General features: G+C 61.9%; 1 protein-coding gene across 1 annotated transcript; it reads right to left on the bottom strand.

The window, feature by feature from the left end:
* Positions 1-1,030: 1,030 nt before the first annotated feature.
* Positions 1,031-10,165, bottom strand: ANGPT4 (angiopoietin 4). The gene is made up of 9 exons (XM_027646241.1): positions 9,449-10,165; positions 5,186-5,335; positions 4,848-4,969; positions 4,296-4,528; positions 3,687-3,802; positions 3,128-3,229; positions 2,882-3,048; positions 2,127-2,257; positions 1,031-2,042 (listed from the first exon to the last, which is right to left on the bottom strand). The coding sequence occupies exons 1-9, from the start codon at positions 9,770-9,772 to the stop codon at positions 1,882-1,884; spliced, it is 1,506 nt and encodes a 501-aa protein (XP_027502042.1). The 5' UTR covers positions 9,773-10,165; the 3' UTR covers positions 1,031-1,881.
* Between the last annotated feature and the right edge of the window lie 1,924 nt (positions 10,166-12,089).

The raw sequence follows: 12,089 nt of genomic DNA, 5'->3' as shown, positions 1-12,089 counted from the left end.
GGCACATGGGGCACCAGGTGTCTCCCAGGGGAAAACACCCAGGAAATCAGAGGGGGACAGGGACCCCAGGCACCCACTCGGGGACAGCCTTTGCCCTTGGGGAAATCTCTGAGGGAACCGGATCCCCACTGGTGGCTGGGACCGGCTGTGCTGCTGGATTCCTCAGCCTGGTGTGTCCCAGGGCTTGGTCTAAATTTGCTGCTATGGCTAAGGAGAAGGGGGGGAATGGGCCAAGAAGCCACATGTCCCCCAGGCACTGCCTGTCCTCGGTGTGGCTCCGCTGCCCCATGTCCTGCGTGGCCGGGACCTGACGTGGCTGCCCAAAGCCCTGTGTGCTCATGTGTGCAGGCATGATCCTGTGCATGCATGTCCAAGGGTATGTGCGTGTCCACGTGCACGTGTGTTTGTGTGCATGATTTCTGTGTGCATGCAGATGCACGGACAGCAGCCGTGTTCCTGAGGCAGGAGTCTCCATCTGACCTGGCACCCACGGGACTGCCAGCATGAAACCCCGGCACAGACACGTCCAGGAGCATGTGCCCCCCTGGAATGGCCCCCTGCCGTGTGTCCCTGCTGGGGACAGCAGGACAGCCCTGTGCTCCCTATCGCTTTCCCTGGCAGCTGCCTCCCGGTGGCTCCGGTTTCATGGGGAGTGCAGCTGAGCCCGTCGGTTATTTCCAGGGAGGAGGGGAAATGCCCATCACTGTCACCTCCCGCAAGCCAAGATCTCCCATGGGTGCCCCATGCGCAGGCAGGAGGTGCAGGCAGCCAGCCAGGACAGAAGGAAAACCGGCAGCACCGCCCCCTGTGTTTTCCATTTTTTAATTATTCCCCACTGATGAGCATCTTCTGGAAGCGCCAACGACGTCACGTGCTTTAATCAGTGTTAATTAGCGGGTGCCTCGGGACAGAGATGAGGGGAGGCAGCAGGAGCCCCCCTGCTGCTGCGTGCACAGCCGGTGCCAGTGCCAGCACCCACCACTTCCCACCCCCCGCCCCCTCTTAAACCGCAGCCCCCCCCCCCCCCGTGACCTCCAGACCCATCCTGGCTATCCTGGGGCTCTGCCAGCCCCCTGCCAGTGCAGTGTCTGCTCCCAGTGAGTGCCTTCCAGCACTGGGCCATCAGCCATCCCAGGACTGGGCCCCCTGAGGGTCCCCACAGGCACCCCCTGCTCTTCTTGTCCTCTCTGGTGGCCGGCCCCATCCTGTGAGGAGCAGTGCCTGTCCTGCCATGCAGAAAGACAGTGGCTTGAGCCACATTTGGAAGGGGACAGCCTGTGTCCCCCTGCATGGCTGTGCCTAGGCAGGAGGGGATGGAGGGATGCCACCAGCCCTGGTACTTGTGAGGATCTCTGTCCTACCCAGCTCCTCTAATCCTACAGGAAAGCAGGATAGTTACGGCTTTACAATGCCCAAAATCAGTGAAAAGGCAAAGCCCCCACCACACCTTGGAGCCCTTCTGAGTGCACAGTGGTCCCAGAGGCTCTCATCACTGGGGGTGGGGGGGTCTTTGCCCTGTCCCCAGGGCAAACCCCTGAGTCCCAGCAGAAATCTGTGGAGAGAAGCTGAGGTGGGATCAGGAGGTTTCCATGTGCTGGAGCCCACTTCAGCTGGGCTGGCTTTGTCTCATGGCAGGGCCCCCAGGCCAGCTCCTACAGCACCAGCACCCCTCACCCCTGCCCCCAGTCCCTCCGGCATGGCCATGGTGACACTGCAGGCACCTGGAAAATTGGATAAACAAGAGTGAAAAAAAATTACTGGTGGAAAAGGTTCCCTGCAGTGGCCAGGGTGGGGGGTCTCGGTATCCCTCAACCATCCCTTGTCCTGGGCTTTTCCCTCTGTGCTGGCACCGGTCTCAGTTCCACCCCAACTGCCGGCACATTAGAAGCTGGTGGGTCGGATCATCATGCGAGTGCCCTTCAGGGAGTAGCTGGGCCCCTGGAAGTGGTGCCAGCGGATGCCGTTGAGCTTGCGGATGTTGTTCCGGGCTGGGTAGTAGATGCCGTTCAGGTTGGAGAGGCCACAGGCATCGAACCACCATCCTGCAGGGAGGGAGCAGGGCGGGAGGGTGGCATCGTGATCGGGCACCCAGGGGTGCTGCGTGGGGGTCCCCCCGCTCCACTCACCTCCTGAGAGCATCTGGGCGCACTTGCACAGGCAGTTGTCGTTGTCGGCATCGCGGGTGCTGAACTGGGTGCCCTGCAGGGCCAGGCCACTCTGCTGCCCGGCCGTGCCACTGTAGTCCTGCAGTGACAGCCTGTGCCCAGCAGGAGCACAGTCACCGTCACTGCCGGCTGCTGGGGGGTCACAGATCCCCCCAGCCCTGCTCAGGGAGGCTGTGGATGCCACGAGCTGAGCACAGCATGGAGGGATGCAGGCAGAGATCCTGCAGATCCAGCTTGGTGGGGTCCCCGAGGGTGAAGGCTGTGCTATGCTGGGGCAGAGAGGACTCCCCTCCAAGTCTCCTCCAGTCCTCTTTGCTGGGGGTCAGCTTGGTGCATGCATGGGATGGATGGTGCAGGAGATCTCCAGGGCCTGGTCCCACTTCCAGCCCAGCAGGGAAGTCCCCAGCTGCTGGCCACCCTCTGTGGCCAGGAGCACATAGTCATGGCAAGCATCATTAGCACAGCATCCCTCCCCAGACATGGGCAGCCTGAGGGTGCCTGGCACCCCCAGGAGTGTGTGGGGACCATGGCTGTGTGACCCCACTTGCCCAAGCAGCGACCTTCAGTGCAAGCTGTTGCACGGGATAGGAACTCCCTCTGGGATGGCAAATCCCGCTGCCTTGATGCAATTCTATACATTAAAAATCTACGTCTCAGTAGTCCAGGAAGAGAAGAAAGAGTGTGGGGTGGCCACCTCCACAGTGCCTCTCTCCTACCTGTAAAGCTGCCGCTCACTTCCCAGCTGGAATTTCCCGTACTGGGCGTACACCTGTCCGCCCTCCCAGTCCTGCAGCTCCACTCGCAGGGTGTAGGGCACCCGGCTCGTCAGCAGGTGCACGGCCTCATTACCCAGCCAGTACTCCCCTGCTGCATCCCCGAAGCCCTGGGGAACAGCAGGGTGGGTGAGTGCAGGGTGCCCGGGGTGCCCCCAGGGTGCCCCCCCTCCCCAGGTGGGCACAGACCTGCTTGTACTCCCTCCAGCTCCTCTGGAAGCTGAGGCTGCCGTTGGCACGAAGCTGGATGACAGTCCAGCCCCCTTGGTCTGTCTCCATGTCACAGTATGCCTGTAGAGGGGAGAGGGGGGACGAGCTGGGGTTGGCTTGGAGTGGGCAGTCAGGTGCATCCCCCAGTGGACTGGGCAGCTTGGTGTGGGCACTCCATGGGTGCCAGGGCTTGCTGAGGGGCTGTCAGGCATGTGCTGTGCCCAGTGCCTGGCTGGGAGGTCTCTCCTCCCTCCATGGCTGTGGGCAGGGGCTGGGGCATGGTGTTCACAGGTCAGGTTGCCTTTAAAATCAATTTTTTCCCTCCATCTGGAAGGCTGTGCCAGCCCTGCCTTTACTGGGTGGGTGCTGCCTTCAGCCCCGAACAGCCCCTGGGGCCAGATGGGGTGAGGGCAACTACCCTGGGATGTGCCACACAACAGGGATACCCACTCTGGGCTGGGCTGGTGTGCACTGGGTGGCACTGGGGTGTGCAACACCCCGGGGTGCTGCAGGGGTACCCTCTCCAGGCTGTGCTCACCTTTTTGGGCTCACTGAGGTTGGTGATGTGCAGGGTGTACACGCCGCTGGTGCGGATGCCTGCCCGGCGCACCTCGGCACAGTCCTGGAATTGCTGCTCCTGCCCAGGTGACATGGCTGTGGCAGAAGGGACAGTGAGATGACAGAAACCCTGCCAGCCCCACAGTCCTGCTTAGTTTTGCTGCTCTTCCCTCTTCCTTTGGATGCTTTTGTGCCCACAGACTATTTTTCTTCCTTCTGTGCCATCTCCCAAAAGCTGGGCAAGGCAGCTGTGCCACCAGGGCCACTGCCAGCCTAACCCTAGGGGTTTTCCATGGCTGGGGACTGAGTCAGGACATGGACACTCCCCCTGGGGGCTCCAAGCTGCTTCTTGGATGCAATGAGCAGCCCATTTTCTAGTGGAAGGTGTCCCTGCCGTTGGCAGGGTGGGTTGGAACAAGACGAGCTTTAAGGTCCTTTCCAACCCAAACCATTCTGTAATTCTGTGACTCTTGGGGTGAAATCACTCAAGCTGAGCTGAGCACAGGGGTATCCTGGCACCCTCCTGAGAGGGGAAGGTGTTCTCCCACCGCCTGCACCCTGCCCACACCCTGCCCCACGCCCTGCTCACCTCTGCCCTGGGAGACGAGGCGCACCAGGCTCTGCACGGACTGGAGGAGCTGGAGCTGCTGGCGCTGGAGCAGGCTGGTGTTGGCACTGGCAGCCAGCAGCGTCTTTTCCAGCTCCTCGATGGTGCCACTCTGCCGGCTCAGCAGCCTCTGCAGCTTCTCCTTCTCCAAGTGGGCCCCTGCCAGCTCCGCCTGCTGCTTTGTCTCCATCTCCAGCACCCGCACTTCCAGGATGCTGGGAGGGGGATGCAGCGGTGATGGGGATGGCAGAGTGGACCCAGCCCCAGCTGCAGTGTCCTGGCATGCCTGTGGGGACCCATTGTTGTCCCCATCCCCTGCTGCACACACTGAATCTCACCCCCACCTCTGGGATGGGCCCAGTCAGGGGAACCCAAGGCCCAAGGGGCCATTCTGGGGCTGTGCAACCCCTCAGGGACCCCAGCCAGTACCTGGAGGGGTTCAAGTCCCCTCAAAGTGCAGTGTGAGGTGGGAGACACCAGCCTCCCTGTGGGGTTCAAAGGCTGTGGGGATCCCTGAGTCACCCCAGCCCCTACTTGTTCCTGTTCTGCAGCTTGTGGATCTCGTTGGTCTGCAGCAGCAGCTGCTTCTCCAGCTTGGTGGTGGACAGGGAATTCTCCTGGAGTTGCATCTCGATGCGCCAAGTCTGATTCAGCACCTGCCTCAGGAGCAGAGGGAAGTGTTGGCATCAGCAGCCAGGGCTCCACCACACCCCCGATGTCACCAGGCTGGCAGGTCCCTGGCACACAGCCCTGGCACCTCTGGCACTGGTGCACTCAACCCTGTGTCACCTCGGGGAATCGCCCCACTTTTATCAGCAGACAAACAGTGCCACCCACCACGGTTTCAGGGTGGTGGGGACGTGGGGACACACCTGGGCCTCCACGTCGGTGAGCTTGCGGCTCTGCTCGGCGCTGCGGTTGAGGAGGGAGCTGCCGATCTCCAGCACGGTGGCCGTCTGGTTCTGTGTCTGCCGCAGCTCCGCCACCTCCGGCTTCATGCTGCCCTGGATGTAACTCTCCAGCTGTGGAGGGGAGTGGCGATGCACTGGGTCATTTGGGCACCTCACCAGGTCCTGTCTTGGCGCCCTGGCCGAGCCTGGCACTGCTGGGCACAGCCCCGAGGCACAGCCCTGTGGGTTTCAGCCCGGCAGGACCCACCCCGGGGGCCCTTTGAAACTTATCAGAGGGCAGAGTGAGCTGAGCTGCTTCGAGGGAGCCCCCTCAGTCCCTGGCTGCCAAGATTCCTGGGTTGCAGTGCCAGCTGGGACCTGGCACAGGCCTTTGTGTGCCCAGGTGTGCTGGTGAGCTGGGGCTGATGCCCAGCTGGGGTGGCCCATGCCAAGCAGCCGGGCAGGAAGTGGCTGGTTTTGGCATCAGCACTGGCATTGGCATTGGCATCAACTGCCAGCCCCCAGCCACTGGTTTCCCAGGGCTGGGGAAGTGGAGGGTGGGAGGCCACCATGGGCCGGGGAAAGCGGCTGTCCGGTGTTTGGTGCTGCCCCACCGCGGGGAAGCACTCAGGGCTGGGAAGGAGCTGGCTGCCGACACAGCTCGGACACAGCTGAGATGACGCTTCCGCTTTCCCAGCCCGCGGGGGAGCCGCCTTTCCCAAAGGCTTTGCTATTTCTGGACACTCTGCCATGAGGTTCCCATTCAGCCCCTCCCCAGGGCGATGGCCTCGATGGGGGCACAGTCCCTCGGCGGGGGCCGCAGGGAGCGGAAGGGGCCGCGCTGCCGCCCACGCTGGGAAAGCAGCCCCCGAGAGCAGGGGGGACGGGGCTGCCCAGCTTCCTGCACCTCACAGATCCCACTGTCTCTGCACTGCCCAGATCCTGCTTCCCTGCCCGAGCCCCCCAGTGGTGCAGGGAGAGCTCCACATCCCGCTTCCTCTTGTGGGGTTGTGGACCAGAATCGGCAGGGTTGGGATGCTGCTTCCTGGGTGGTGTGGCAAGCAGGCAGCGGTGCCGGGATGCTCTGCACCATGGCGGGAATGCAGCGGTGCCGGGATGCTGGGCATGGGAGCACGGCCGGCAGCTGGCCAGGGCACAGGGCTCTGCACTTGTTTGGCGTGACAAAAACCCCCTGCCAGTGGCAGGGCCCCATTCCCTTCTCCCCAGCACCAGGCAGTGGCAAAACCATCACCCCACCACAAGCAGTTGTGGAGGGGCAGGAGGGTCTCAGGGCAGGAGGGTTTCAGGGCTGGGTGTCCCAGCCAGCATTGCCTGCGCCCGCTTCCCTGGGGATTTTCCTTCGCAGAAATGGGCTCTCGGGGAGGAAGCAGGGAAAGGTCGGAGAGCTGCGTCTGGAAAACATTTCCCCGAGCTGAGGGATTGCTGGAGAGTTTCCCTTTAACCACGTCGTTAATCTTGTTGCTTCACAGGGCTCAGGGAGGCCTTTTCTCCCTCTCAGTCTTGCTTTTTGACTTTTTTTTTTTTAAAATAAACATATCTGCAAGCTGAGGGCAGAACATACCCGTGGAAAAGGTCAGGCTGGCACAGTGAGGGCTGAGAGCCCCAGAGAGGGAGCCCTGGATCCTGGCCCCCGTCTCTGGATCCAGCTCCCTTGCAGCTGGAGTGGGACACAGTGTCCCCTGCCATGGGTGTCACAGGGGATACGAGTGGGACAGGCTCTGTGCTGTGGACAGGGAATCTGGGATTGTCCTCCCCTCACCTCATGGGGCTCCCCTGGGCTCAGAAGGTCCCACCAGACTCATTCCTCCACCATAAAAGCAAAACAGTAGGAGGACGAACTGTCATGCTGTGGATCACCCCAAAAAGCTGACTTGGAGCAGGAGGAACCCCAGTCACCCTCTGCCCCCATGCCAAGATCCTGTTGGCCATAGCTGGATGATCCTGTGCTGTCTTCTTGCAACCACATCCCTCACCAGTTCCTGTCCCTGTCCCTCACCTGTCCCTGCCCTGGCATTTCTAAGCATCCCAAAAGCACCGGCTGGAAGGGATCCTTGAGCCAGAAGTGGAGGGATAGACCCCACCTGCTGCCCACACCCCTGCACCCATCCCAGTGTGAGCACCACTGGCTCCTGTTGCCCCAGGGCTGCCAAACTGCCACTGCCCCACTGGGGACCCCATCCCACCCTGAGCCCACCCAGGCCCAGTGGCACCATCAAATGTTTGTGTTTGAACTAAAATTAATTCCTCCTGAAACAGGAGCAGCCAACATGTCCCTGTGTGCTGGGTCCTCGTCACGTCCCTGTGTCCTACAGCCACGGGGGCCTGCACAGGGGGAGGTTGGAGCAGCCCCCCAGTGCCATGGATGGGATTCCTGGAGGAGGCTGGTGCTGGGGCTGCTGGGAAGCCCTGTTGGGTCTCAGGGGATCTCCGAATTCCTCATCACCCTGCAGGGCTCCCCATGCCAGGGAAGAGCAGACGGGGATGCAATGTTGTTTACGATCTGTCCCTGAACCCGATGCCTCCTTTGAGCCCTGGTTTGTTTGTTCAGGGCTGGAGTTCGACCAAAACAAGCCTCATTGGGCAGCTCCACTGAAATTCGGGAAGCCAGGGAACAACAGAAAAAACCATAGCTGTAAGCTGCCTCTAAAAGGAGAGAGCTGTGCTGCAAGATGGGGTGGGACGGGGTGGGATGGGATGGATGCTTGGGATGGGATGGGGTGGGATGTTCATGATGGCATGGATGGATAGAACAGGATGGGATCCAGTGCCCCACTGGGGCTGGGGTGAGGGGGCACTGCTGCCACAGCTGCCCAGATGTGCAGCCCCACACTGGGGCAGCAGCTGTGGTGGGACTCCTGGCTCTCTGTCTTGTTCAACCATGTCCACAGGCCGCCCTCATCGTGGGAGAAGCTCAGAACAGGGCTGGGCACACAGGGCACAAAGACACCACGGCACAGGGACAGCAAGGCAGATACCCCAGGGCACAGGGATCCCAGGGCTGTGTGTGCCCAGCAGACCCAGCAGGTCCCACAGTGGTGGAGATTCAGTGCCACTGGGTTGTTGCTGGCCCTGCTGATCCATCTGCAACCCCCTGGGCTGGTTTCCAGCAGAGCCATGGTTCAGCATTTTCCCAGCTTTTGAGGAATTTGTCCTCTAGGATGGGACAAGGAACAACCCTGCACGTCTCTGCTGCCCACCCTGTCCCCCACACCCAGGGTGGCTACCAGAACAGTGTGGCTGGCACAGGCCACCCCCAGGACCCCCACTCAGTGTGTTGGCCCCATCCCCATCCCCAAGTGCTGCAGGGGCTGAGCACACACCTCAGCTGGGGCATCACCCAGGAAATGAGGCTGCAGAGGCACATCAGTGGGACACCCATTGCACCCCAGTGGGACACCACAGGACATTGGATGTGGCTCTGCTGAGTCGGTGACAGCTGGGGACAAGCCACTTCCCCTCTTATCAGCTCAGGCACCCAGGCACTCAGGCGTGGGGCGCAGGGCTTAGAGGCCCCCCAAGAGGTGTCCCCTGGGATGAGCTATTCCTGGGTCTGACGCAGGCAGCTGTGCTCGGCTGATGGGGGCTTCAGAAAGGAAATGCTGCTTCCTGCCTCAGGGATTGGGGATGGGGATAGGGGAAGGAAACCCTGTGGGTACACAGCCCTTCTGGTGTGGCATCCCACTGCCCCCACCCTGCACTCTCCCATGGGTCACAGGGCTGCCCAGGAGCCACAGGTACCGCACAAAGTCTCACCAAGTGCTGGGAGCTTTGGCAAAACCCATAGGAGGGAAAACGATGAATCTGGAGAGATTTTGGTGGCCTCTGCCCTTAGGTCCCTCACTCTGCCACCAGCCAAACCCCTTCCTAGTATCCTGACCCAGAAAGAGGTGTCTGGCATGGTTAACCTAGCCAGGACCCCAAGGAGCCCTGTGGCAGGGATGGACAGGGAATACAGCCTCAGTGGGATGAGATCTGGGTGAGTGATCTGCAGCTCCCATCCCCTCCACACAGACAGTGCCTGACAGCAGCTGCACATCTGCAGGGAAAAGCTGACCTGGCCACTCAGGTGTATGTAGTCCCAAATGTCTCCAGCTGTGCCGCCAGCAGGCAGGGAGCTGGAGCAGAAAGTGGCACGGGGATGCTGCACGTGTGGGTGCTGGACACAGACCCCTGCCCACACCACCCTGCTGCCCGTGCCCCCACACCCCACACCCCACCTCCTACCTTCAGCAGCCACTGGGTGCTGTTCTCCAGGATCCTCTCGAGGTGCTGCAGGCGCTGGGCAGCCCCGTGCCCGGCATGTGCGGTGCCTGCCGGCGAGTCCCGCTGCAGCAGAGCGTTGGCCGGGCCAGGGGCAGGACCAGGGGAGGCCGGGCAGGGCAGCGGGTCAGCCTCGGGCAGCACGAAGGTGTAGCTGCAGTGCCCGTGCTGCACTCGGTGGTAGCGCCGGCGCCCGCCCCCGTCCAGCGCCCGGCGCTGGGCTCTGGTGGCACACAGAGCTGTCGTGGCACAGGCCAGGGCCACGAGGCCAAGGCGGAGCGCCCACATGGCACAGAGGTCCCCACGGTGCCGGGGTGCCACGGCAGGGAAGGCGCCGGCAGTTTGCTCTGTGCCGGGGTGGGTCAGTGGGCGCTCGCCGCCGCCGCGTCGAGCCGCGGAGATTTCGGCATTTCCTCCCTCTGAGCCGGCGCTGGCCGCCGCGGCCTTTTATCGCCAGCCCTCGCAGGGGGAGAGGGGAGGAAAAAAAAAAAAAAAGAAAAACAAAGGGAAAAATCTGTTTAAAAACAATACTTCTATCTTTTTTCTCTCCTCTGAGTCCACTGTGGGGAGATCAAGTTTCACACGTGATCTATAAATGTCTCTCGCGCACAAACACACACACACACGCACACGCAGCCACCGTTCCTCCCCCAGCCGTTCTCTGCACAGCTCATTGCACCTCCCGGGGTGGGCAGCGCCGTGGCAGCACCGAGCCCTCCCACCCTCTGGCCCTGCACCCGGTGAAACCCCCAATCAGCACCCGCTGGGACCTGCCACCCCCCGCCCCCCCTATCCCGGGGAGCACAGCTCCCCCCCCATGTCCCGGCTATTTATAATGCCAGCAGGAGCCAGGCCTGGATTTGGCTGCTCCAGCCGTGGGATCAGCCCGTGGGGACCAGGATGGGGGGCTGTGTCCCAGGCAGAGCTTGGCAGGACACAACCAGACTGTGTGTGGGGTTTGGGGTGCCTACCTCGCAGTCTGGGGGTCCACCGGGTGCTGATGGGCTCCCACCAGAACTGGGGATCACCACGTCTGCCAGCCCACGTGCTGGGATAGATCTAGAATGTGTCCCCCAGGAGGGGGCAATCCCAGCGTTGGGGACCGGCTTCCAGGGGGATACCCGAGTATCACAGGAGAGGGGAATTCTGTCCACCAGCAGAAAAGCCCCTTGGTGCTTCCCAATCCCTGTGGAATGACAGTCCCAGCGTCGCTTTTGCCTCTTGCTCCAGTGCTGGCTCGGGCACCGAGGGTTGCTGATGGTGCTTTAAATAAAAACTTAAAATAAAATCTTTCCCCAGACTCCCACTGTGCTGAGGGGCTGGAGCAGAGTGCTGGGGGCCAGGACAAGGTGCCCCTCCATGGGGAGCCATGCCTGGCATGGGGGGGGACCACCGTGGCCACGGCCAGCATCCCGGTCCCCCTCCGGCAGCAACTCGTGGGAATAAGGAAAACGGAGGCAGGAAGGGTTCCGGGGGGTTAATCCATTTATTTGCCCCGAAGAGATCCGAGGAGCTGCTCCGGCAGCATCGCGCCGGCTCCGGGACTGGCTCGCTGCTGACACCCAGCGCTCCCGTCCTGAAGGGTCTGTGCAGCCCCCGCAGCCCCGACACACCGCGGCCACCCCCCGCCCCCGCTCAGGGCAGGGATGGGGGGCTCGGACCCCGGCAAACCCCCAAATGCAGAGCTGCCTGCCGCTGGGGCAGCGATTTGAGCACGCACATAGTAAAGAAACCGATACAGTCCTCCGGACACGCACAGTCTGGCTGCCGGCTTGGAGAGTCAGAACGGCACGGCGGGGCTCAGCACCTCCCTGTCCTGCCCCCGGGGATGGCTGGGAGGGGCTGCAGCTGCACAGGAGGCAGCGGGATCCCCTGACTGGGCTGGCACTTACAGTGTGTGTGTCCCTGTCCTGGACCAAAGATGGCCACAGTCACCCCACATTCCTGTGCCCACATCCAGCTGGGGAGGGAAGCTGCTCCAGGCTCTCTGTCAGTCAGGGGATGGCAGAATTTGACCCGTGGGGATGATGAGTGATGGGCTGGCATGGTCCCCATAAGTGTTCCAAGTCTGGGGGTCCAGCTGCCCTCTGAGCCCCAGGACCCCAGGATTTGGCCCATGATTGTGCTAGTGGGGATGCCAAGCACCAGGTTGGGCTGCTGTGAGCAGTGTCATGGTCCTCAGTGGGGTCCCGACCTTGGAGTCTCAACCCTGGGAGTCCCATGGCTCCCTGTGCCAGTAGCTGAGGATGGGGGACCCTATCCAGCACCTGGAGCAGGTCAGTGGTGTGCTGTGCCCCCAGCACTCCTGTAAAATAGGGACCCTGTGGGGACAGGGTATCTCCCAGCCCTGGGGGACAGTGTCCAGGCAGGTATCATCTTCATTAGCAGGGTCCAGCCCTTGGTCCAGCCCCATCCCACCCATCTGGAGGAAAGGAAGGAGCAGGCTAGGGGAGAAGGAAAACCAGAGGAATAAAGGAGCCCCCCCCTCCCCAAGCCCCAGGGCTTTGCTTTGGACACTACAAACTAGATTCTCTGAAAAGGAAGTGTTTTACAGGCCATAAATTTTCTCAAAAGAAAAAGGGGGAGGGGGGAAGGGGGGGGCAGA

This window comes from Corapipo altera, unplaced genomic scaffold (assembly GCF_003945725.1).
Source record: "Corapipo altera isolate COAL_440 unplaced genomic scaffold, ASM394572v1 64, whole genome shotgun sequence".
In the NCBI taxonomy this organism is placed as follows: Eukaryota; Metazoa; Chordata; class Aves; order Passeriformes; family Pipridae; genus Corapipo; species Corapipo altera.
The sequence above is the reverse complement of the archived record's forward strand: the minus strand, read 5'-3'. Positions and strand labels throughout refer to the sequence as shown.

Coding starts and splice junctions, on each gene's coding strand:
- ANGPT4 (XM_027646241.1), bottom strand. CDS start 9,772: ATGTGGGCGCTCCGCCTTGGCCTCGTGGCCCTGGCCTGTGCCACGACA. Junction 5,336..9,448: donor GCACCCAGTGGCTGCTGAAG/GTAGGAGGTGGG, acceptor TCCCCTCCACAG/CTGGAGAGTTACATCCAGGG. Junction 2,043..2,126: donor CGCCCAGATGCTCTCAGGAG/GTGAGTGGAGCG, acceptor CCCTCCCTGCAG/GATGGTGGTTCGATGCCTGT.